Source organism: Geotrypetes seraphini, chromosome 12, assembly GCF_902459505.1.
Source record: "Geotrypetes seraphini chromosome 12, aGeoSer1.1, whole genome shotgun sequence".
NCBI lineage: Eukaryota > Metazoa > Chordata > Amphibia > Gymnophiona > Dermophiidae > Geotrypetes > Geotrypetes seraphini.
In genome coordinates this window covers 72,346,019-72,373,043 of record NC_047095.1, presented here as the reverse complement: position 1 = coordinate 72,373,043, position 27,025 = coordinate 72,346,019, and the positions used below count along the sequence as shown (strand labels likewise).

The 27,025-nt window shown below is 45.9% G+C and overlaps 1 protein-coding gene across 1 annotated transcript in view; it reads right to left on the bottom strand.

Moving 5' to 3' along the window:
- Positions 1–27,025, bottom strand: part of TOE1 (target of EGR1, exonuclease) — a 44,170-nt gene that overhangs the window by 16,520 nt on the left and 625 nt on the right. The window contains exons 2-3 of the mRNA XM_033916670.1: positions 6,107–6,147; positions 5,282–5,378 (exon numbers count right to left, since the gene is read on the bottom strand). Coding sequence (XP_033772561.1) covers positions 5,282–5,378; positions 6,107–6,147 — 138 coding nt within the window. The remainder of the gene's footprint in view (positions 1–5,281; positions 5,379–6,106; positions 6,148–27,025) is intronic.

Genomic DNA, 27,025 nt, shown 5'->3' with positions numbered 1-27,025 from the left:
CCATTGAGGCACCAATACCATATTGTACAATGCTATTTTACCCATCAGTGACAAAGGAAAATCCCTCCAAATTTGCAGTTTTTGTTGAGTATGAGTCAGGAGTGGCAAGACATTCAAGGCGTACAATCGAGTTAAATCCATGGGTATCCTAATCCCCAAATATGTCAAATTATCAGACGCCCAACGTAAAGGAAATTCTCCCCTCCAATTGCCAGGGACCTCCTGGGACAAGGGCAACACAGTCGATTTTTGAAAATTGAGAACTAACCCCGAGTATAAACTAAACTCGTCCAAAATAGCCAATGCCCTGGTCAAGGACGGTTGTGGATCTGACAAAGTCAACAGCATGTCGTCTGCAAACGCCAGCACACGCAATTGGGAATCCCCTTCTGGGAGACCGATCAAATCATCATCCCGTAATAAAGTACGTAAAAAAGGGTCCAAGTATTTAGCAAAAACAGCAAAGGTGACAGGGGATACAGATAGAGGTAGAGATGGGATATAGAGAGAGTTTAGATAGAGACCAAGGGGATTTAAGGGATCAGACAATGATCACCGTACAGGTCATGGGCCTGATGGGCCACCGCAGGTGCGGACTGCTGGGCGCGATGGACCTCTGGTCTGACTCAGCAGAGGCAACTTCTTATGTTCTTATGACTGCCCTGTTTACCTTTCGCCTTTAAAAGGTCTTGCAAAGTGTCATGTTCCCATTTATCAATCAATTTAGATTCCAAATCTTTAATTTCTTTTTCCAAATTAGAATCAGCAAGCGATATTTCAAAAGTAGTAAGTAAATTGGATGACTTATCGATCTCTCTGCAAAATATTAAGTTAGAAACTAACTCTAAATTTGACCAAATAAATAAGGAAATTTCCTCATTACAAAATATTTCTGCTAACGTGGTCAAGGACAGAGTTTTTCTTCAAAGAAAAATTGAGCAACTGGAGAATTTCAATTGGAGGCTTAATTTACGAGTATTAAATTTTCCTAAATCAACTTTGTTTACACCTACCAATATGTTTAAAAGATACTTAATGGAAAACTTGAAATTCTCCTCTGAGTTGATGCTGCCAATTAATAGAATTTACTATCTACCAAGAAAATCAGAAAATTTATCTGACAAACAATCTGATAAATCGCAAGCAATTGATCTAAATAGCATAACTGGAATATTGGAAAGATCCCAGGAGGAGATTGAATACTGAGGTACATTTGTCTTTGAACAAGACTTAAATGCAATAATGAAAGCTTTTTTTTTTTTTTTTCATTTTTCCCAAAGTTTATTTTTGGGACAAAACATCTGGATCTTCCCTGATGTCACAAAATCTACTCAAGACATAGAAAGTTGTTCTTGGCTAAGCAGGAAGAAGTAATGGGAGCCACCTTTCTATTAAGTTAGCCTTGCAAACGTTTGGTTGGGATTAAGTATGTGTTCTTTGTTCTGGATGGATACACGAATCGTTTTTATAAGAAATTTAAAGACCAGGTGGGCCTCTGTTGGTATGCTTGGTCAATGGGGTTCAGAAGGGAGGTCATTTGCCAGGTACAATGGGGGAGGCAGGGATTACGATTTTATTGAAACCTGGAAGAGACCCGCTGTCCTGTGGGTCTTATAGACCCATTTCCCTGTTGAACGTAGATGCTAAAATCGTTACCAAGGTTTTGGCAATACGACTGGGTAGGTTGCTTCCCAAAATAATTCATATGGATCAATCTGGGTTTATTCAAAAGAGGCAGGTGGGGGATAATATTTGACGTACCTTGCATTTGATGTGGATCGTGAAACAGGATAAGAAACCGGTGGCTCTGATGACAGTAGATACTGAGAAAGCCTTTGATTGGGTTTCCTGGCAGTTTCTTTGGGCGGTGATGGGGAAAATGGGCATTGGGGGGCCGTTTGGTGCATGGGTTAGGGCATTGTATCATGCACCTCGAGCTTGTCTTATACGGAATTTTTCTCCATAGCAAGGGGCACTCGCCAGGGATGTCCGTTGTCTCATCTGCTTTTGGCACTCACCACTGAACCCTTGGCGACTTTGATTCGGACCCATCCCCTTATAAGTGGGATTCCAGTGGGGGGAGTGGATCATCGATGATGATGATGTTCTCTTATACCTGACGAACCCGGAACATGCTATACCCCAACTGCTCCATACTTTTGAGGACTATGGGAAAGCCTCTGGATTTACAATCAATTTAGATAAGACCGAACAGATGGATCTTACTTTAGGGACAGACCGAGTACGTGCCCTATAGATTGTGTTTCCTTTTAAGTGGGTTCCTCAGACACTTAAATATTTGAGGATCTTTATACCCTCTGAGTTATCTGATCTGTATGAAGTTAATTATGGACCGATTATTCAGAAGGTTCGTTTGGACCTTCAACGATGGCAGGGGCTCTGGCTCTCTTGGGGGAGCGCACTGCAGTGCTTCAGATGAATATTCTACCTCGGTTATTATTCCTGTTTCAAACCTTGCCCATTCCCATACAATCCCGGACATTTAAAATATTACAAGCGGAGTTCCGGAAATTTATTTGGCAGAATAGAGCTCCCAGGATCTCCCAGTGGGTGCTATGGGTGGATAGAATTTGAGGTGGGAAAGGGGTTCCTAACCTTTCTTGGTATTACCAGGCAGCGCAGATTAGGATGTTATTGGAGTGGGAGTTAGGAGCCCATAAATGGGGGATTCAGTTTGAACAGTTATTTGTACCTCTGGGCCATCTGGCAGCTAAGCTTTGGTCCTCTCAGATGGTTCGTCAATGGGAATTGGAGACCGACAATCTTTACATCTTGCACCTAATTTAACTGGGCTAAAACTAAACAGATCTGCAATGAGGGGAGGGAGACTTCCACTTTAACATGGTTGAGGGAGGAACCACAATTTGGAGTGGGTAGAACTAACCTTGTCTTTGAGTGGAGGGATAGACTGGGGCTGCGTACATTCAGAGATTTTCTGCGAAGGGGGACCCTGATATCATTTGAGGCTCTACAACGTCATCCAGGGGTGCAGGCTGGGGACTATTTGGCATATCTTCTTTTTTTTTTTTTATAATCTTTATTCATTTTCAATCTGTCATCAAGTGTACAAATATCAAAACAGCAACATGGAAAACATCACTTGATATTCTTACCATTATATCGTGTAATACATATATTTATCCCTCTCCTCTCCCACCAATCCCACTATTTTCTAAAATGAACAATAAAATATAATACCCTCACCCCTCTCTACAATAACTGGTGTATATTTCAATAGAAAAATGGCGTTTAATCATATCTTCAAGTAAAACACTTTATGGGTGCTAGAGGATGGGCTGCCGCTCCCCCGGTTGAGAATGAACAATTGGAACAACTTTGGGGAACATTGCAGAGAGTACCCAGACCTATCTCCGTAATCTATCAATATTTAAGGGGATGGGTATTGCCAAATTTTGGATTTTGTAGTCATTGGGAATGAAATCTACATTGTTCCTTTACATCTAAAGAATGGGAGCTCACCTGTGGGGAGGTGGGCAAGGCGTCTATCTGCACCCTTATACAAAATAATGCATATAAGGTGCTGAGTCGCTGGTATTATACCCCAGAGAGGTTGCATAAGATGTATCCTCAGGCGTCAGCCATGTGCTGGAGGTGTCATGCAGCAGTGGGCACCTTCTTGCATATCTGGTGGGAGTGTCCAGTGTTAGTTCCGGGTTGGCGGGCAGTGATGGGATCCTTGGAGCACACCCTGGGGGTTCCTCTGGCTATTACTCCTCAAACTTGCTTACTGGGGATGTCTAATATTTGTGAGACCAGATGGCAAACCAGAGTTCTACGTATGGGATTGGCAGCGATTAAATGTCTTATAGCTGCTTACTGGAAACAGTCCTTGGCTCCTGACTTGAGTGAATGGAAAGTGAAATTGTCCTTAATGGAGAAAATGTATGTAGCTAAACGTAGAGGTTATTATTTGCAATCGGCAAAAACCTGGAATATTATTAATCAGAAATTGTGTGTATAAAAGGGTGGAAGAATGACCGATCCTGTTGTTATCCTTAGTAGAATGGAGGGGGGCGGGGGAGGTACTTGGGGACAGCTAATTAGGACTATCTAGTTCTTACAGTGTTTATTGTGGTCCTTTGATTGTGTTCATTGTGAGCTGTATGATGATTTTGTATTATTTGAAAATCAATAAAAATTTAAAGTTAAAAAAAAGTATATGTTCTTTGTACTGGAACAGCTTTGAAGTTTCTTGGACACAAAAAACTTAAAGTATGAAAAGGGCTACATGAGAATCTAGGCTGGAATTTTGTAAATTAGAGCCCTTCTTGTCTGTTGTTTCTCAAAGGGGAGTTGATAATGGGGGTCTAAGGAAGAGTCTAAATAATGTTGTGTAACATTAGATTGTTCTTTTTGCTTAGTATATGCATCGTTTTCTTATTGGATTATGTTTATACCTATGCTCTGAATTTCTGTAACAAGTGGATTCTTGTGCCTTTATATTGAAATAAAGAAAAAAGAAAACCCCCAAATATAAATGATAATTAACATTTTCTCTGCATACAGTGTGCTTTGTGGTTACCATTATGTATTAATAAGATTTTTTTTTTTTAATTCTTTATTCATTTTATAATTCACAAGTGTACAGTAAATATCAAACAATTAGAATACAATATCACTTGAAAATCTACCATATCATACAACAAAAAGATATAACCCCCACCCCCTCCCACTTCCATATACAACAAAAAATATACATGAATATAATATCTTATCATTCATATATATTATTAATAGAAATCCAACCCCCCCCTCGATCCACATGTAAGAATTAAAATTGGGAAAAGTGTATTAATAAGATTATATTGTGTATATGAAAAATGGATGGCAGAAATTTCATTACAATTAGTGGAGTCAGAGGGGTGGAGTCAGAGGCGGAGTTTGGGCGGGTCTAGGGTGGAGCTTGGGCGGGGGGGTACCCTGTTGGTCTTTGTTAGGCTTAGGGGGTATTTGGCTTGAGAAACACTGCCCTAGACTAGCCATAGTTGGAGGACAGGAGGTGCCATGCTGTGTTAGACTATCCTGTTTCTGAGATTTCTACTCCTTAACAGAGTCTCCTAGTATGAAAGTTCCTACTGCATAACAAACTCTGCTTCTGGCCCTTAGCCTCAGTCACATCTTTAGAAAGGACTCAAGTGGTCTGAAAAGCTCATTTTGTATTTTTATTTATTTATTTTTTTAAATCAACCTCCAACAATACCAGTTTCCTCAAAGACCGCTCTGGCCACAGTTCTCATACCTTGTCTGGTATCTCCCTGAAGCAAGCAATACCCAAGGACAGGATGGAGCGGGTCCTAGCAGCACTGCAAATGGCCTTATATCGCTCCTCAATGCATCTGGATTTAAAAAATATATATATTCAGCTTAAGACAGGGAGACTAGAGGAGGGGAGTTGGAGCTCCCCCAAGAAACATTAAGTGCTCACTGACCCAGTGTGAGCACAGCCACTGGTAACTGGTAGAAAAGAGGCAAACACACAAGTGTTCCTAGCCAATGCAGATTATTTCTAGAGTATTGAAAAAGGACCCTAAGAATCCAGTCCCGGAAAATTCAATTCAAACTATTCAAGGACCACAATCATCACCTACTCCAAGTAAAAGCACCAGATTAGCTAGTGGGTATGAGTTCTCCTATCCAGCTAACATACCCCCCTTCAATAAATTCTCCTCTCAAATTCATTTCCAATCATATTAGCAAGGTAAATACCCAGGCGATTATTTTTAGATTTATTGCCTTCTACCATGATGACTTAGTAATCCAACCAGTACTTTCAGTCCCATGTTTAGAAGTTATTTTAGGGCTGTAGCTGAGGGCAGTTTTCAGATTTTTCCATTTTGTATTCCTGCTTCTCCATTTACATAGGTATAAAGAGTAAAGATGGTGTGAAGTCCAGAAATCTTACAGAAATTGAGAGAAAAGAATTACGATTGCGTAAATCTTAATCAGACTAAGCAGAAAATAGCAATAATCACTTCATTTCATCTAGTGAATGCTTTGAATGTCCTTTAGATATATCGAATAGAGAAAGAGCCCCCACAGCCTCAGCCTAAACTTGATTACTCACTGGTTCAGTAAACTCTTCCGGGCTCCCAGGCCACTCAGTTCCTGCAAACACAAACAAGCCAGGTGTTACTTTCTTATTAGTCCCCAGAGGTTCAATGCATAAAGTTGTGTCGCTCATTAGTTTACTCGTATGTTCTTGTGCAGTAGGAAGATTGGAATAGGCAAATCAATAACACTGCTGCACTAAAGGGTAGTGTGGGAGGCATGCAAAATGGTGCCGAAAATCTTGCTCCCTAGCGGTGTATTGGGCATTATGGCCATGTCTTTTATGTGTCACCTCAAGCCAGTCCCTGCTCACAGACTAACAGGAGAGGACAGTAAATGACAGGATATTACAGCAGTGGTGGGCGCTGTTAGTTCATCTGACAGCACTCTGCATGCCATTAGTTAATTATGTTGGGAGTGTTAAAACAAAAACGAAAACATTGAACACGGTGGGCCAGATTCTATAAATGGCGCCTAAAAAAATCAGCCCCTACTGCACGTCAATCAAAGTTAGGTACCATTTGCAGAATCAATCGCAGCTAAATCAACTTGGGCGCTGGCCTAACTCCACCACAAATCATGCTTATTTGCTGGTAGGCCCCCCAAAGTAGACGTGTACCAGCTCATTAAAGCACAGTTACTTACCGTAACAGTTGTTATCCAGGGACATCAGGCAGATATTCCCACACATGGGTGACGTCACCGACGGAGCCCCGCAGCGGACAGCCTCGAAAGCAAACTTGCTTGAAGATCTCGATCTTTCAAGCACTGTACCGCGCATGCGCGCGTGCCTTCCCGCCCGAACTAGGGGGCGCATCTCCTGTGAGGTACCTCAGTTCAGATACCTAGCTAAGAAGCCAACCAGGGGAGGTGGGAGGGTTGTGAGAATATCTGCCTGCTGTCCCTGGATAACAACTGTTACGGTAAGTAACTGTGCTTTATCCCAGGACAAGCAGGCAGCATATTCTCAACAGTGGGTGACCTCCAAGCTAAGCAAAATGGGATGGAGGGAGTGTTGGCAGTTTAAGAAAAAAGATTTTGCAAAACAGATTGGCCAAAATGGCCATTCCTCCTGGAAAAAGTATCTAGACAGTAATGAGAGGTGAAAGTATGAACCGAGGACCAAGTGGCAGCCTTGCAGATTTCCTCAATAGGAGTTGATCTGAGGAAAGCGACAGACGCCGCCATAGCTCAAACTTTATGGCCCGTCACTCGACCCTGCAGAGGAAAACCAGCTTGAGCATAGCAGAAAGAGATGCAAGCAGCCATCCAGTTGGAAATGGTACGTTTTGAGATAGGACGTCCCAATTTATTCGGATCAAAGGAGATGAAAAGTTGAGGAGATCTTCTGTAAGATTGAGTGCATTGGAGGTAGAAAGCCAAGGCACGTTTGCAGTCCAAAGTATGAAGTGCCTCTTCTCCCTGATGAGAATGAGGCTTTGGAAAAAATACTGGCAGAACAATAGATTGATTGATGTGAAATTCTGAAACCACTTTAGGTAAGAATTTGGGATGAGTACAGAGGACCACCTTGTCATGGTGAAAAACTGTGAAAGGTGGGTCCGCAACCAACGCTTGTAGCTCACTGACTCTTCGAGCAGATGTGAGGGCAATCAGGAATACAGCTTCCCAAGTGAGATACTTGAGGTGAGTTTTGTCAAGTGGTTCAAAAGGAGGCTTCATCAGTTGAGCCAAAACAACATTAAGATCCAAAACCACTGGAGGCGGTTTAAGTGGTGGATGAACATTAAAAAGTCCTTTCATAAAGCGGGAAACAACGGGATGTGCAGAGAGAGGTTTCCCTTCCAGAGGCTGATGAAAAGCAGCTATAGCACTAAGATGGACTCGGATAGATGTAGTTTGAAGTCCAGATTGTGATAAATGAAGTAAGTAGTCCAGAACGGATGTCAAGGAGGAAGATCTGGGTGGCAAGTGACGTGTAGAACACCAAGCAGAGAATCTAGTCCACTTCTGGCCATAACATTGTCTAGTTGATGGTTTTCTGGAAGCAAGTAAGATATCTTGAACAGACGGAGAGAATTGAGAAAAGTCTGTTATGCAGAAAGGTACCAAGCTGTTAAATGTAGAGACTGCAGATTGGGATGAAGCAAGGATCCTTGACTCTGCGTGAGTAGAGAGGGAAAAACTGGTAGAAGAAGAGGCTCCCTGGTGCTGAATTGAAGTAGAAGGGAGAACCAAGGTTGTCTGGGCCACCGAGGAGCTATCAGAATCATAGTGGCATGTTCTGACTTCAGTTTGACTAGAGTCGTGAGAATCAGAGGAAACGGAGGAAAAGCATAAAGGAACTGATTCCTCCAGTCCAGTAGAAACGCATCTGCTTCGAGACGTTGAGGGGCATAGATGTGGGAGCAAAATTGAGGCAGTTTGAAGTTGAGAGGTGACGCAAACAGATCTATCTGTGGAGTTCCCCAACGGGCAAAGATTTGGCGAAGAGTAGGAGAATTGAGTGTCCATTCGTGAGGCTGTAGAAGACGACTCAATTTGTCCGCCAAATAATTGTGTTGACCCTGAATATAAACAGCTCTGAGGAAGATGTTGTGAAGAATTGCCCAATGCCACAATTTCAGAGCTTCTTGACAGAGGGAGTGAGAGACCGTCCCTCCCTGTTTGTTGACATAATACATGGCTACCTGGTTGTCGGTACGTACAAGAATCACCATGTCGTGAAGGAGATGTTGAAAAGCTTTGAGAGCATAGAATATCGCTCTGAGTTCCAATAGATTGATATGACACCGACGGTCTGCTTGAGTCCAGAGACCCTGAGTGCGAAGACCGTCCACATGAGCTCCCCATGCGTACATTGATGAGTCGGTTGTGAGGACTTTCTGATGAGGAAGAGGGTGGAACAGCAAGCCTCTGGAAAGATTTAAAGAGAGCATCCACCAACGGAGAGACTTCCGCAATGAAGGAGTTATGGAAATCAGTCGAGTTAGTGGATCCACTGATTGCTGCCATTGGGATGCCAGTGTCCATTGAGGAATACGAAGGTGAAGTCTGGCAAAAGGAATCACATGAACTGTAGAAGCCATGTGACCGAGCAGAACCATCATCTTTCGTGCTGGAACAGTCGAAAGTTGGAAGAGTTGTTGAGAAATCTGAAGCAGGGCGGCCTGACGTGGTTGTGGAAGGTATGCTCTCAGATTGATAGTGTCCAGAGTTGCTCCTATGAATTGGAGAGACTGAGAAGGAGTCAACTGAGATTTGGGAAAGTTGATGTGAAATCCCAAACTTTGTAGAAAAAGAATAGTCTGTTGGGTCGCTGCAATAACCCCTGAAAAAGAGGGAGCCTTGATGAGCCAGTCGTCTAGGTATGGAAATACTTGGAGACCCTGGTTGCGAAGAGCTGTAGCCACGACCACGAGACATTTTGTGAAAACCCTGGGAGAAGAAGCCAATCCGAAGGGGAGAACTCGGTACTGCAGATGAAGGCTTCCTACTTGGAATCTGAGGTACTTGCGAAATGCTGGATGAATAGGGATATGAGTATACGCCTCTTTGAGATCGAGGGAACACATCCAATCCCCTTGGTCCATTAAGGAATATAAAGTTGGCAGTGTGAGCATTCGAAATTTCTCTTTGACTAGATATTTGTTGAGAGCTCTGAGATCCAGGATCGGTCGCAAATCCCCCATCTTTTTGGGAACTAGAAAATAACGGGAGTAGAATCCCAAGTTCCTTTGGGAAAGAGGAACTTCCTCCACAGCTCGTAGGAGAAACAGAGCTCGAGCTTCTTGGAGAAGAAGGGGAAGATGCGACTGATTGGAAGGACACTCTCTTGGATGGCGATCTGGAGGCACCTGAAAGAGCCGAAGAGAGTATCCCTCTCGTAGGATGGTAAGCACCCAGAGATCTGATGTAATGAGCTCCCACTGGTGATAAAATGTGGAAAGGCGACCCCCTATGGGGAGGGGAGAATTTGGAAACAGAGAAATTTGAATGCTCATATCGAGATTGTCAAAAAGACTGAGCAGGCTTGGTGGCAGCAGGAGGCTGAGATTTTTGTTGTCGCTGTTGTTGAGGAGGACGACGAGGAGGAGGTCTTGAAAAAGCAGGAGTCGTTTTCTGAGGATAACGACGTGGAGTCTGTTTGAAACCTCTAGTTGGTGCAGGTTTAGGTTTTGGTCGAATGAGGGAAGCAAAAGAGCATTCATGTTCTGAAAGACGCTTGGTAGCTGCCTCAATAGAGTCATCAAATAATTCATTTCCCTGACAAGGTAGATTTGCCAATCTATCTTGAAGGTTGGGATCCATGTCCACAATACGTAACCATGCTAAACGACGCATGGCTACAGCAAAGGCCGATACTCGAGACGAGAGTTCAAATGCATCATATGAAGCTTGTAACATGAAGAGTCGTAATTGAGAAAGAGTCTTAAGGATGAGTTTAAATTCTGAAAGACGAGTGGTAGAGATATCCAGGTAAAAAGATGGTAAAATCTTCAGAAAATGGTTGAAGTAGGACGTAAAGATGTAGCTGTAATTAAGAACTCTATTTGCCATCATAGAGTTTTGGTATAAACGGCGACCAAACTTATCCATGGTACGACCTTCTCTACCTGGAGGAACTGAAGCATAGATTTTGGAAGGATGTGCTTTCTTTAAAGAGGATTCTACTACCAGGGATTGATGAGATAGTTGAGACTTTTCATAACCTTTACATGGAACTGTTCGATAACGGGATTCCAATTTAGATGGAATGGCAGTGATGGAATAAGGAGTCTCCATATTACGAACAAAGGTTTGTTTCAGAACAGGAGTCATAGGTAATCTGAGGGACTCTTTCGGTGGATGAGGAAGCTCCATATCTGCTAAATATTCAGGAGTATATTTAGAATCTAAATGAAGATCCAGTTTGAGAGCTTGTCCCATATCAAAAATAAATTTGGCAAAAGAAATGGATTTGGAATCAGACGCTTCCTCAGGAGATACACTGCGAGATTTAGGAAGAGCTGAGTATGAGGGAGAAGCCTCTCTAGAATATGGTGAAAGTGGTTCTGAGTCTAGACGTAGAGTCACAGAAGAAGCTGCACTGTGAGGTGGAGTAAGAGAATGTTTTCTCTTCAGGCTCCTGGATGGAGAAGTACCAGGTGTACGTGGTACAGAATGAGTCGAGGTCTGTGGTGAACTGTCTCGACGGGGTGGCTTCGATGGTGGAGTCTTCGGTCGAGAAGGACTTCGAGTCGATGCACGATGGTGTCGAGATCTGTGCTTCTGCTTCGAAGAATGAGGCAGAGAAGTTTCGGTATCCAATGCCGAAGACTCCTTCCGAAGCTTGGGAGCAATAGGTCTCGAATGCTTCGACCGGTGCTTCGGCGAGTCTGGAGAAGAATCAGACAAAGAAATTTTCTTCGGTGTCCTGGATCGGCCTCGAGATACTGGAAGCTCTGGTTGTGTGACAGGCTGATCAGTCCGAGGCAAGGTCGAGGACGGGACCAATTGAGCCACTAAGGAGGAAATCTGAGTGGTGAGTATAGATTTCAGCATGTCCTCCAGCATCGGCACCAAGACAGAAGATTCTGACCTCGTAGGTGCAGCAGTACGCTCCGAAGAGGGCGACCTCGAAGGTGAGTATTCCCTTATCTTGGAGGTACGCTTGGAAGATGGACGTGCAGAGGAGTCTGGTGGCTTCTTGGGTACTGTACCTGAAAGAGAACCCGGAGACTTACCCCCCATAGAAGACTTCGCAGATGGCACCGTCTTCGAGGGAACCGAAGCAGGGAAGGTCGAGGCCTTCGAGACCGAAGCTCCAGCCGGAGCCTGGGTCGAAGCCTTCGAGACCGTAGTCGTCGATGTCGTCGGAGTCGAAGCCTTCGAGACCGGGGCAGCCGCCGAGGTCGAAGCAGAATCCGAAGGTTGCTCCATGTCTCCGAAAAGTTGAAAAAATTGAGCGCACCGGCGTCGAAAAGCCCGTGGAGTAAGAGTGAAACAACGGTGACAATCTTCTGGGGAATGAGTGGGACCCAGGCACTCTAGACAGCGGCAGTGGGGATCGGTGACCGAAATCACACGATTACACTGGCGACAACGTTTGAACCCGGTAAGAGGCCGGGACATGGAAAAAATAAAGTCCGTGTCGAACGAAAGGAGCAAATGGGCCTAGGCCCAAGGCTCACCGGCCGGACACGAAATCAAAGAAACAATTGAAACTTTTTTTTTTTTAAGAAAAGAAAACGAAAAAGAAATAGGAGAGCACAGCGACCGAACTTAACTGAAAGAAAGAAACAGCCGTGGTGAAGAGAAGGCAATGCTGCAGAGATGTAGAAAAACGTGTCTTCTTGTCTCCGCGGAATTAAACGAACTGAGGATCCTCTCAGGAGATGCGCCCCCTAGTTCGGGCGGGAAGGCACACGCGCATGCGCGGTACAGTGCTCGAAAGATCGAGATCTTCAAGCAAGTTTGCTTTCGAGGCTGTCCGCTGCGGGGCTCCGTCGGTGACGTCACCCTTGTGTGGGAATATGCTGCCTGCTTGTCCTGGGATATTTATTTCAGCACCAATTAAGTTATAAAATCAGGCAGGGCCGTTGTGCTGAAGCTTAGTGCAGTGTGCTTTTTCTTTTATTGTTACACTGCAAATTAGAGAATGACACGGTGAAAAAATTCATCTCCGTTCCCGTCCCCGCGGATAACCGTGGGAAATAATCCCATGTCATTTTCTAGTATCTATTTCAACCTCGGTCCTTCTACACCAGCATTCTTCAAAACAAAGCTTGAGGGTCAGTGGTTGTGGCCATTCATACTCTGATTCTTCCCTCTCTCCTTAAAGAATGGCATGAAGATGGTTTCCCGCGGTTATCTGCGGGGACGGGAACGGTGATGAATTTTGTCACCGTGTCATTCTCTACTGCAGATCAACACGCAATAAAGCTTATTTGCTATACTGCCTTATCTATATCAGTTCAAAGTGCTTTATATCATTTATTTATTTAATTTGAGTTAAGGAGCCCAGAATAGGTTACAAGGAACAGAAGACTAAGGCAATAGGGTACAATGGGATGTGTCTAGTTCAATTGTTCTGGAGCCTTAAGCATGCACAGGGAGAGAGTCTCACAGTGGTTTGGGAGTAACAGTCTGAAGGCTAGCTTGTCCTGAAGAGGTAGGTTTTTATTGCTTAAGTGGGTTTGAGCAAAGAAAATTAAAAAAAGACTCCAGTTAATTCAAAATATTGCCGCAAGATTGATCTTTGGTAAAACAAATTCTTTTCCCACTGTAAAAGGTGCCAGATCTAGCATTAAAATTGTTCATTCCTTTCTCTATTTATTAATAGCAATTTGGAATGACCTATCTTCTCAAATAAGATTTTATCTTTTCAAGTTTTTTGAAAAATCCTGAAAACTACTCTTTCCGTGAGGTCAGTTCCCTCTATCTTACTTATAAACCACGTAACCATAAGTTCAACGTGGTTAACAAAAGATTAATAATAAAAATAACATAAGAAACATAGAAAACTATTTGGCCAGGTACTTTGAGAAAAGCACAGTTACTTACCGTAACAGGTGTTATCCAGGGACAGCAGGCAGATATTCTTGACTGATGGGTGATGGCACCGACGGAGCCCCGGTACAGACAATTTTAGAGTGATTGCACTCTAAGAACTTGGAAAGTTCTAGTAGGCCGCACCGCGCATGCGCGAGTGCCTTCCCGCCCAACAGAGGCGCGTGGTCCCGTTAGGATAAGCCAGCTAAGAAGCCAACCCGGGGAGGTGGGTGGGACGCAAGAATATCTGCCTGCTGTCCCTGGATAACACCAGTTACGGTAAGTAACTGTGCTTTATCCCAGGACAAGCAGGCAGCATATTCTTGACTGATGGGTGACCTCCAAGCTAACAAAAAGAGGGATGGTGGGAAGGTTGGCCATTAGGAAAACAAAGTTTGCAAAACAGATTGGCCGAAGTGTCCATCCCGTCTGGAGAAAGCATCCAGACAATAATGAGATGTAAAAGTATGAACTGAGGACCAAGTAGCAGCTTTGCAGATTTCCTCAATAGGCGTGGAGCAGAGGAAAGCCACAGATGCTGCCATAGCTCGAACTCTATGGACCGTGACAGAACCTTCCAGTGTCAGTCCGTTCTGAGCATAACAGAAAGAAATGCATGCTGCCAGCCAATTAGACAACGTACGTTTAGAAACAGGACGTCCCAATTTATTCGGATCAAAGGACAGAAAGAGTTGGGGAGCTGATCTGTGGGGCTTAGTACGCTCTAAATAGTAAGCCAGAGCCCGCTTACAGTCCAAAGTATGCAGAGCTTGTTCTCCAGAATGAGAGTGAGGTTTCGGAAAGAAGACAGGCAGAACAATGGATTGGTTGAGATGGAATTCCGAGACAACCTTAGGGAGAAACTTTGGATGTGTACGCAGAACCACCTTGCCATGATGAAAGACTGTAAAAGGTGGATCAGCAACTAGTACATGTAGCTCACTGACCCTCCTGGCAGAGGTAAGAGCAATAAGGAAAAGTACCTTCCAAGTGAGAAACTTGAAAGGAGCGGTAGCCAAAGGTTCAAAAGGAGGCTTCATTAAGGCAGAAAGAACCACATTGAGATCCCAGATTACCGGAGGGGCTTTGAGAGGTGGTTTCACATTGAAAAGACCCCGCATGAATCTGGACACCAAGGGATGAGCCGAGAGAAGTTTTCCATGAACTGGCTCATGAAAAGCAGCAATAGCACTGAGGTGGACTCTGATGGAAGTAGACTTGAGGCCAGAGTCAGACAAAGAAAGAAGATAATCCAATAAGGTCTCCACTGCAAGGGAAGTGGGATCATGATGATGAAGAAGACACCAGGAAGAAAATCGTGTCCACTTCTGATGGTAACATTGCAGAGTGGCCGGTTTCCTGGAGGCATCCAGAATGGAACGAACGGGCTGAGACAAAAGAGTATCATGAGAAGTCAGCCCGAGAGAAACCAAGCTGTCAGGTGCAGAGACGGAAGGTTGGGATGCAAAAGGGTCTCCTGATGTTGCGTAAGCAGAGAAGGAAACAGTGGAAGAAGGAAAGGCTCCCTGGAACTGAGTTGAAGTAGAAGGGAGAACCAATGTTGCCTGGGCCACCGTGGAGCAATCAGAATCATGGTGGCTCGTTCCCTCTTGAGCTTGAACAAGGTTCGTAACATGAGAGGTAGAGGAGGGAAAGCGTACAGGAACAGATTGGACCAATCGAGGAGAAATGCATCCGCTGCCAGACGGTGAGGGGAGTAGAGTCTGGAGCAGAATAGGGGCAGCTGGTGATTGTGAGGAGCTGCAAAGAGGTCTATCTGAGGAGTGCCCCACTGAGCGAAGATGGACTGAAGAGTTAAAGGATCGAGTGTCCACTCGTGAGGCTGGAGAATTCTGCTGAGCTTGTCCGCTAAGGAATTCTGTTCTCCCTGAATGTAGATAGCTTTCAGGAATAGTTGGTGATCTGTGGCCCAAGCCCAAATCTTCTGGGCTTCCTGGCACAAGAGGCGAGAGCCTGTCCCACCTTGCTTGTTGATGTAGTACATCACAACTTGATTGTCTGTGCACAGCAGGAGGACTTGAGGAAAGAGAAGATGTTGGAAGGCCTTGAGGGCATAAAACATCGCTCTGAGTTCCAGGAAATTGATGTGATGTTTCATTTCCTGGGCTGTCCAAAGTCCTTGAGTTTGGAATTCGTTCAAATGAGCTCCCCAGGCATAAGGGGAGGCGTCGGTGGTGATGACAAGTTGATGAGGAGGTAGATGAAACAGAAGACCTCTGGAAAGATTTGAGGATATCAACCACCATTGTAGAGACTGACGAAGAGATGATGTCACAGATATGTGTCGTGAGCAAGGATCCGTCGCTTGGGACCACTGGGTAGCTAGGGTCCATTGAGGAGTGCGCAGGTGAAGACGTGCGAGGGGTGTGACATGAACTGTGGAGGCCATGTGACCCAAGAGTATCATCATTTGCTTGGCAGAGATGGAACGTTGCGGAAGCACCTGCTGACATAGAGATTGAAGAGTTTGAAGACGGTTGGACGGCAGGAATGCTCTCATGAGGACTGTGTCCAGCACCGCTCCAATGAATTGAAGTCTCTGAGTGGGGATGAGATGAGATTTGGGTAGATTGATCTCGAACCCCAGAAGCTGTAGAAACAGGATGGTTTGGTTGGTGGCCAGGAGCACTGTTTGAGATGAATTGGCCTTGATTAACCAATCGTCCAGATAAGGAAAGACTTGAAGGTGGTGAGAGCGTAGAAAGGCAGCCACCACAATCAGACATTTGGTGAACACTCTTGGAGAGGAGGCAAGACCGAAGGGCAGCACCTTGTATTGGTAATGACAGTGATTGATCATGAAGCGAAGGTATTGTCTGGAGGTCGGATTGACCGGTATGTGAGTGTATGCCTCTTTGAGATCGAGGGAGCATAGCCATTCGTTTTGATTGAGAAGAGGATAAAGCGTGGCTAAAGATAGCATCTTGAATTTCTCTTTGACCAAGCATTTGTTGAGATCGCGAAGATCTAAAATTGGTCTGAGATCTCCTGTCTTTTTGGGAACTAGAAAGTAACGGGAGTAGAATCCCTGCCCCTTTTGTTCTGAAGGAACTTCCTCTATAGCGTTCAGAAGGAGGAGGGATTGAACCTCCTGAAGGAGGGAAGACTGAGGAGAGTTTAAAGCAGACTCTTTTGGTAGACTTGGGACCGGGAGGTTCTGAAAGTTGAGAGAGTAGCCGTGGTGGATGATGTTGAGGACCCATTGGTCCGAAGTGATAACTTCCCACTGGCTTAGGAAAAAAGAAAGACGACCTCCTATAGGTTGAGGAAGAAGGGAAGATGGATGGATGCTGGCTATGCCCTGGAGAAGTAAGTCAAAAGGGCTGCGTGGATTTTTGTTGAGGCGGCTTGACAGGCTGCTGCTGCTGTGGTCTAGGTGTCTGCCGTTGTTGCTGACGTTGCCGCCTAGGTTGTTGTGGAGCTGACTGTAAAGGACGAGCCACATAACGGCGTTGATAGGCCGATTGCTGGCTGAAAGGCCGTGCCGGTGGAGGTTTCTTTTTCGTCTTGAGGAGAGTATCCCAGCGTGTTTCATGGGCGGAGAGCTTTTGGGTGGTTGAGTCCATAGATTCTCCAAACAGCTCATCGCCCAAGCACGGTGCATTAGCCAACCGGTCTTGATGGTTGACATCAAGCTCGGATACCCTCAACCAGGCAAGGCGGCGCATGGCCACAGACATAGCTGTTGCTCTGGAGGTAAGTTCAAACGTATCATAAATAGATCTTACCATAAATTTTCTCAGCTGGAAAAGTGAAGAGGAACATTGGTGAAAAGCCAGTCGTTTTCGCTCCAGAAGGTACTGCTCAAAAGAAGCCATGGTGGTAAGGAGATGCTTTAAATAGAAAGAAAAATGAAAAGCATAATTGCCAGATCTATTAGCGAGCATCGCATTCTGGTATAAACGCTTACCAAATTTGTCCATGGCTTTACCTTCTCTGCCAGGAGGGACAGAAGCATAAACACTAGCTCCTGAAGACTTTTTAAGTATAGATTCCACAAGAAGAGACTCATGTGGAAGCTGGGGCTTGTCGAACCCTGGAATAGGGATGACTTTGTACAGAGAGTCCAATTTGCGGGGAGCTCCCGGGATAGTAAGAGGAGTCTCTAAATTTTTGTAAAAAGTTTCCCTCAGGATATCATGAAGAGGGAGTTTCAAAAATTCCTTTGGAGGCTGGTCAAAGTCAAGGGCGTCAAGAAAGGCTTTAGACTTTTTAGACTCAGCCTCCAGAGGAATGGAAAGAGATTCACACATGTCTTTTAAAAAGGAAGAAAAAGACAAAGAATCATGTTTGGAGGATGGGTCAGGAATAACAGGATCATCCTCATCTGAAGAACACTCACCTTCTGATAGAAAAGGCTCTTCGGAATCACCCCACAGAGCAGGGTCCCTAATATGGGAACTACGGTCCCGAGACTCAGGGGTGGATGGTTCCTAGTGTCTGGACTTGCGAATTGACTTACCCGACCTCATCGATGCGGTACTGGGAGAAGTTACCGGTCGCATCGGTGCCGAAGTCTGTACCGACTGGTGGTGGGCTGTCGGCTCCGGTGCGAGGACTGGCATCGACACCGATGAGGCCGAGTGAACTGGTACCGAAACAGTGGATGCAGATAATACAGGCTGTTCCACTGCCGGTACCAGCGGCTCAGTGCGGATCGGCACCAGGAGGTTCGGAGTCAAGATAGCTGGAAGGAGTTGTTGTAACTGCTCCTTAAGCTGTACTTGGAGGATGGCCGCTATGCGATCATCTAATGAAGGCACCGGTACCGCCTTTTTCTTTTGCGGTACCTGTGGTGCCGCTCTACGCCCCGGAGATGAGGAGCCCGATGTCGAGGGACTCACCTCAATAGGGGCGGAGCGCTTCCGTTGGTGCCTCACGGTCGGCAGGACTGGACTCGCTGCAATCGAGACCGGAGGACGCTCCAGCGGGGAAGGCTTCTTAGCCGGCTTACCTGGGTGTTGCGACGCCGGCGCAGTGTCATGCGGTGTCGATGAGGTGGGTGCCGATTGTACAGGAGCCAATACCGGTGTCGATGTCGCGGGATCGGACATATCGGTACCGAAAAGTAATCGCTGTTGAATTTCGCGATTTTTCAATGTACGTTTTTTTAACGTGGCACAGCGGGTGCAGGTGGAAGCCTGATGCTCCGGACCCAGGCACTGTAGACACCAGTTGTGCGGGTCCATAAGGGAGATAGGCCGTGCACACCGCTGGCACTTCTTGAACCCTGGCTGAGGGGGCATGAAAGGAAAAACGGCTTCCGCCAAATCGAAGGCCGAGGCCTCGATGGTGGCAGAAGGCCCCGCCGGGGAAAAACCAATGTGAAGAAAAATTACAAGTTTTTTTTTGTTTTTTTTTTACAAAAATAAATTAAAAGAAAAAAGGGAATAGAACCAAAGGGGTTTACGCGAGCGGGAAGGCGAAGAGAAAAATTTTCAACGGCAGTTGAAAAACGCGTCTTCTTAGCTCCGCGGAAACTAAGAAACTGGGGACCGCGCACCTCTGTCGGGCGGGAAGGCACTCGCGCATGCGCGGTGCGGCCTACTAGAACTTTCCAAGTTCTTAGAGTGCAATCACTCTAAAATTGTCCGTACCGGGGCTCCGTCGGTGCCATCACCCATCAGTCAAGAATATGCTGCCTGCTAGTCCTGGAATAAAGGTAAGTTTTCAACTGGGTTCTAAAATGTTTGTAAGAGCAAGCACTAAGCAACAACGGTCAAAATTCTTTATCGTAGGAAGCAGCCTGGAATGCTAATGTATGATCCAAAGATTTCTTACTTTTACAACCCTCTCTCATTTTATCTTATTGCATGCACAATTTTGTGCCAAATTTAGGTTATAGAAAACTGCCAGTTATGCTTCTAACTTACCCCCCTTTTCACTAAGCCACAGTAGAGGTTTCTACTGTGGCCTGGAATGCTAAATGCTCCAACATTCATAAAATTCTTATGAGCATCGGAGCAGAGTCCGAGCATTTAGCGCCCAGGCCGCAATATAAACCTCTACTGTGGCTTAGTAAAAGAGGGCCTTAATCAGCTAATCATCAATAGTGGTTGGCCAAATTTTGCAGTTAAGTGGGTAACTATAATGTTAATGCCTAAGTGCTAACAGCGAGAGAAGTGTGTGGATTTTATAAACAGTGGTGGCTGCCTTAAAAATTAGCACTAATCACATTTCATTTAAGTGGCGACACTCTCTCATGCCTTTCTGAAAGGTAGATGCCGGAAAGGTAGGCCAGGGTTTTCCGGCCTATGTTTCGGGCATCTACCTTTCAAAGAAATTGCTACTCCTGGCATTAGCCAAGCCAACAGTAGCATAGGTACTCAGTAGGTGCAATGCAGATGCCTTGAATTTGTAGGCGCTTAAGTTAAGGCACCATTTATAGAATATGGGCCCAAGGTTTTAGAATAATGCCAGTAATTCACGTAACAGTAGTTGGCAGGAGCATTTACAAAAATCTTTGACCAATCTGATCAATTTCCTTGACTGGGTGACCAGAGAATTGTGGTGTCTTTTTGAAGACCTAGAAATTTATTTATATTTTTATCCATGCTGTTATTTGTATTTCAATAAATGTAACTGTTTGGCTGTATTTGACATCTCTCTAGCCCAGTGGTCTCCAACTCAAACCTTTTGCAGGGCCACATTTTGAATTTGGAGGTACTTGGAGGGCCTCAGAAAAAATACTTAATGTCTTATTAAAGAAATAACATTTTTGCATGAGGTAAAACTTTTTATAGTTTATAAATCTTTCCTTTTGGCTAAGTCTTAATACTAATATTGTCATTTATAGCTAAAGAGACAGATGATCAAGAAACTTTTATTTTACTTTTGTGATTATGATAAACATACTGAGGGCCTCAAAATGGTACCTGGCGGGCCACAAGTTTGAGACCACTGCTCTAGCTTCTTGTTTCTGTACTGTTTCCATATTCAAGACTTGATTCCTTCTGTATTTAGATTTTAGCAAAGTGACAGATGGGGTCAGGAAGTGGAAGGTGACAAAGGGTAGTGGTCTGAGGAAAGGGATGTCACTAGTGGTGTGCCTCAAGGTTTGGGTCTTGGGCATGTTCTTTGTGGACGATATCAAAATCTGCAATACAATAGACATGAGGAAGGACCTAGTGAAGATTGAAATGCAAGGTCATGCATTCGGGCTGCAAAAACCTGAGTAAACGGTACAGTTTGGGTGGTGAAGGAGTTTTGGCCATCAAAGAGGAGGACTTGGATGTGAGGATCTTAAGGTGGCAAAAGCTGAAGGGTGCTAATTTACATGGTAGATGACAGCAGATAAAGACCTGAATGGTCCATCCAGTCTGCCCACCTGATTCAATTTAAATTTTTTCTTCTTAGCTATTTCTGGGCAAAAATCCAAACCTCTACCTGGTACTGTGCCGAAATCTCCGTCAAAACCTACTCCGGCCCATCTACACCCTCTCCCAAACGGCCATATAAAGACACAGACCGTGCAAGTCTGCCCAGTACTGGCCTTAGTTCAATATTTACTATTATTTTCTGATTCTAGATCTGACAGTAGATCTAGCCCCTCCCCCACCCTCTTCTCCGCCCTCCCAGCCATTGAAGCCCTCCCCAGCCCATCCCCCACCAAATGGCCATACACAGACACAGACTGTGCAAGTCTGCCCAGTACTGGCCTTAGTTCAATATTTACTATTATTTTCTGATTCTAGATCTGATAGTAGATCTAGCCCCTCCCCCACCCTCCCCAGCCCATCCTCCACCAAACAGCCATACACAGACACAGACTGTGCAAGTCTGCCCAGTACTGGCCTTAGTTCAATATTTATTATTATATTCTGATTCTAGATCTGATAGTAGATCTAGCCCCTTCTCCACCCTCCCCAGCCCATCCTCCACCAAACGGCCATATACAGACACAGACAGTGCAAGTCTGCCCAGTACTGGCCTTAGTTCAATATTTACTATTATATTCTGATTCTAGATCTGATAGTAGATCTAGCCCCTCCCCCACCCTCCCCAGCCCATCCTCCACCAAACAGCCATATACAGACACAGACCGTGCAAGTCTGCCCAGTACTGGCCTTAGTTCAATATTTACTATTATTTTCTGATTCTAGATCTGACAGTAGATCTAGCCCCTCCCCCACCCTCTTCTCCGCCCTCCCAGCCATTGAAGCCCTCCCCAGCCCATCCCCCACCAAACGGCCATATACAGACACAGATTGTGCAAGCCTGCCCAGTACTGGCCTTAGTTCAATATTTACTATTATTTTCTGATTCTAGATCTGATAGTAGATCTAGCCCCTCCCCCACCCTCCCCAGCCCATCCTCCACCAAACAGCCATACACAGACACAGACCGTGCAAGTCTGCCCAGTACTGGCCTTAGTTCAATATTTATTATTATATTCTGATTCTAGATCTGATAGTAGATCTAGCCCCTCCTCCACCCTCCCCAGCCCATCCTCCATCAAACGGCCATATACAGACACAGACCGTGCAAGTCTGCCCAGTACTGGCCTTAGTTCAATACTTACTATTATTTTCTGATTCTAGATCTGATAGTAGATCTAGCCCCTCCCCCACCCTCCCCAGCCCATCCCCCACCAAAAGGCCATATACACAGACACAGACCGTGCAAGTCTGCCCAGTACTGGCCTTAGTTCAATATTTACTATTATTTTCTGATTCTAGATCTGACAGTAGATCTAGCCCCACCCCCACCCTCTTCTCCGCCCTCCCAGCCATTGAAGCCCTCCCCAGCCCATCCCCCACCAAATGGCCATACACAGACACAGACCGTGCAAGTCTGCCCAGTACTGGCCTTAGTTCAATATTTACTATTATTTTCTGATTCTAGATCTGATAGATCTAGACCCTCCTCCACCCTCCCCAGCCCATCCTCCACCAAACGGCCATACACAGACACAGACCGTGCAAGTCTGCCCAGTACTGGCCTTAGTTCAATATTTATTATTATATTCTGATTCTAGATCTGATAGTAGATCTAGCCCCTCCCCCACCCTCCCCAGCCCATCCTCCACCAAACGGCCATATACAGACACAGACCGTGCAAGTCTGCCCAGTACTGGCCTTAGTTCAATACTTACTATTATTTTCTGATTCTAGATCTGATAGTAGATCTAACCCCTACCCCACCCTCCCCAGCCCATCCTCCACCAAACGGCCATATACAGACACAGACCGTGCAAGTCTACCCAGTACTGGCCTTAGTTCAATATTTACTATTATTTTCTGATTCTAGATCTGACAGTAGATCTAGGCCCTCCCCCACCCTCTGCTCCGCCCCCCCAGCTATTGAAGCCCTCCCCAGCCCATCCCCCACCAAATGGCCATACACAGACACAGATTGTGCAAGTCTGCCCAGTACTGGCCTTAGTTCAATATTTACTATTATTTTCTAATTCTAGATCTGACAGTAGATCTAGCCCCTCCCCCACCCTCTTCTCCGCCCTCCCAGCCATTCAAGCCCTCCCCAGCCCATCCCCCACCAAATGGCCATACACAGACACAGACCGTGCAAGTCTGCCCAGTACTGGCCTTAGTTCAATATTTGCTATTATTTTCTGATTCTAGATCTGACAGTAGATCTAGCCCCTCCCCCACCCTCCCCAGCCCATCCTCCACCAAACGGCCATACACAGACACAGACCGTGCAAGTCTGCCCAGTACTGGCCTTAGTTCAATACTTACTATTATTTTCTGATTCTAGATCTGACAGTAGATCTAGCCCCTCCCCCCACCCTCTTCTCCGCCCTCCCAGCCATTGAAGCCCTCCCCAGCCCATCCCCCACCAAATGGCCATACACAGACACAGACCGTGCAAGTCTGCCCAGTACTGGCCTTAGTTCAATATTTATTATTATATTCTGATTCTAGATCTGACAGTAGATCTAGCCCCACCCCCATCCCCCACCAAAAGGCCATATACACAGACAAAGACCGTGCAAGTCTGCCCAGTACTGGCCTTAGTTCAATACTTACTATTATTTTCTGATTCTAGATCTGATAGTAGATCTAACCCCTCCCCCACCCTCCCCAGCCCATCCTCCACCAAACGGCCATATACAGACACAGACCGTGCAAGTCTGCCCAGTACTGGCCTTAGTTCAATACTTACTATTATTTTCTGATTCTAGATCTGATAGTAGATCTAGCCCCTCCCCCACCCTCCCCAGCCCATCCTCCACCAAACAGCCATATACAGACACAGACCGTGCAAGTCTGCCCAGTACTGGCCTTAGTTCAATATTTATTATTATATTCTGATTCTAGATCTGAAAGTAGATCTAGCCCCTCCCCCACCCTCCCCAGCCCATCCCTCACCAAAAGGCCATATACACAGACACAGACCGTGCAAGTCTGCCCAGTACTGGCCTTAGTTCAATATTTACTATTATTTTCTGATTCTAGATCTGACAGTAGATCTAGCCCCACCCCCACCCTCTTCTCCGCCCTCCCAGCCATTGAAGCCCTCCCCAGCCCATCCCCCACCAAATGGCCATACACAGACACAGACCGTGCAAGTCTGCCCAGTACTGGCCTTAGTTCAATATTTACTATTATTTTCTGATTCTAGATCTGATAGATCTAGACCCTCCTCCACCCTCCCCAGCCCATCCTCCACCAAACGGCCATACAAAGACACAGACCGTGCAAGTCTGCCCAGTACTGGCCTTAGTTCAATATTTATTATTATATTCTGATTCTAGATCTGATAGTAGATCTAGCCCCTCCCCCACCCTCCCCAGCCCATCCTCCACCAAACGGCCATATACAGACACAGACCGTGCAAGTCTGCCCAGTACTGGCCTTAGTTCAATACTTACTATTATTTTCTGATTCTAGATCTGATAGTAGATCTAACCCCTCCCCCACCCTCCCCAGCCCATCCTCCACCAAACGGCCATATACAGACACAGACCGTGCAAGTCTACCCAGTACTGGCCTTAGTTCAATATTTACTATTATTTTCTGATTCTAGATCTGACAGTAGATCTAGGCCCTCCCCCACCCTCTGCTCCGCCCCCCCAGCTATTGAAGCCCTCCCCAGCCCATCCCCCACCAAATGGCCATACACAGACACAGATTGTGCAAGTCTGCCCAGTACTGGCCTTAGTTCAATATTTACTATTATTTTCTAATTCTAGATCTGACAGTAGATCTAGCCCCTCCCCCACCCTCTTCTCCGCCCTCCCAGCCATTCAAGCCCTCCCCAGCCCATCCCCCACCAAATGGCCATACACAGACACAGACCGTGCAAGTCTGCCCAGTACTGGCCTTAGTTCAATATTTGCTATTATTTTCTGATTCTAGATCTGACAGTAGATCTAGCCCCTCCCCCACCCTCCCCAGCCCATCCTCCACCAAACGGCCATACACAGACACAGACCGTGCAAGTCTGCCCAGTACTGGCCTTAGTTCAATACTTACTATTATTTTCTGATTCTAGATCTGACAGTAGATCTAGCCCCTCCCCCACCCTCTTCTCCGCCCTCCCAGCCATTGAAGCCCTCCCCAGCCCATCCCCCACCAAATGGCCATACACAGACACAGACCGTGCAAGTCTGCCCAGTACTGGCCTTAGTTCAATATTTATTATTATATTCTGATTCTAGATCTGACAGTAGATCTAGCCCCACCCCCATCCTCCCCAGCCCATCCCCCACCAAAAGGCCATATACACAGACACAGACCGTGCAAGTCTGCCCAGTACTGGCCTTAGTTCAATACTTACTATTATTTTCTGATTCTAGATCTGATAGTAGATCTAACCCCTCCCCCACCCTCCCCAGCCCATCCTCCACCAAACGGCCATATACAGACACAGACCGTGCAAGTCTGCCCAGTACTGGCCTTAGTTCAATATTTACTATTATTTTCTGATTCTAGATCTGACAGTAGATCTAGCCCCTCCCCCACCCTCTTCTCCGCCCTCCCAGTTATTGAAGCCCTCCCCAGCCCATCCCCCACCAAATGGCCATACACAGACACAGATTGTGCAAGTCTGCCCAGTACTGGCTTTAGTTCAATATTTACTATTATTTTCTAATTCTAGATCTGACAGTAGATCTAGCCCCTCCCCCACCCTCTTCTCTGTCCTCCCAGCCATTGAAGCCCTCCCCAGCCCATTCCCCACCAAATGGCCATACACAGACACAGACCGTGCAAGTCTGCCCAGTACTGGCCTTAGTTCAATATTTGCTATTATTTTCTGATTCTAGATCTGACAGTAGATCTAGCCCCTCCCCCACCCTCTTCTCCGCCCTCCCAGTTATTGAAGCCCTCCCCAGCCCATCCCCCACCAAAAGGCCATATACACAGACACAGACCGTGCAAGTCTTCCCAGCACCGGCCTTAGTTCAATACTTACTATTATTTTCTGATTCTAGATCTGATAGTAGATCTAACCCCTCCCCCACCCTCCCCAGCCCATCCTCCACCAAACGGCCATATACAGACACAGACCGTGCAAGTCTGCCCAGTACTGGCCTTAGTTCAATATTTACTATTATTTTCTGATTCTAGATCTGACAGTAGATCTAGCCCCTCCCCCACCCTCTTCTCCGCCCTCCCAGTTATTGAAGCCCTCCCCAGCCCATCCCCCACCAAATGGCCATACACAGACACAGATTGTGCAAGTCTGCCCAGTACTGGCTTTAGTTCAATATTTACTATTATTTTCTAATTCTAGATCTGACAGTAGATCTAGCCCCTCCCCCACCCTCTTCTCTGTCCTCCCAGCCATTGAAGCCCTCCCCAGCCCATTCCCCACCAAATGGCCATACACAGACACAGACCGTGCAAGTCTGCCCAGTACTGGCCTTAGTTCAATATTTGCTATTATTTTCTGATTCTAGATCTGACAGTAGATCTAGCCCCTCCCCCACCCTCTTCTCCGCCCTCCCAGTTATTGAAGCCCTCCCCAGCCCATCCCCCACCAAAAGGCCATATACACAGACACAGACCGTGCAAGTCTTCCCAGCACCGGCCTTAGTTCAATACTTACTATTATTTTCTGATTCTAGATCTGATAGTAGATCTAACCCCTCCCCCACCCTCCCCAGCCCATCCTCCACCAAACGGCCATATACAGACACAGACCGTGCAAGTCTGCCCAGTACTGGCCTTAGTTCAATATTTACTATTATTTTCTGATTCTAGATCTGACAGTAGATCTAGCCCCTCCCCCACCCTCTTCTCCGCCCTCCCAGTTATTGAAGCCCTCCCCAGCCCATCCCCCACCAAAAGGCCATATACACAGACACAGACCGTGCAAGTCTTCCCAGCACCGGCCTTAGTTCAATACTTACTATTATTTTCTGATTCTAGATCTGATAGTAGATCTAACCCCTCCCCCACCCTCCCCAGCCCATCCTCCACCAAACGGCCATATACAGACACAGACCGTGCAA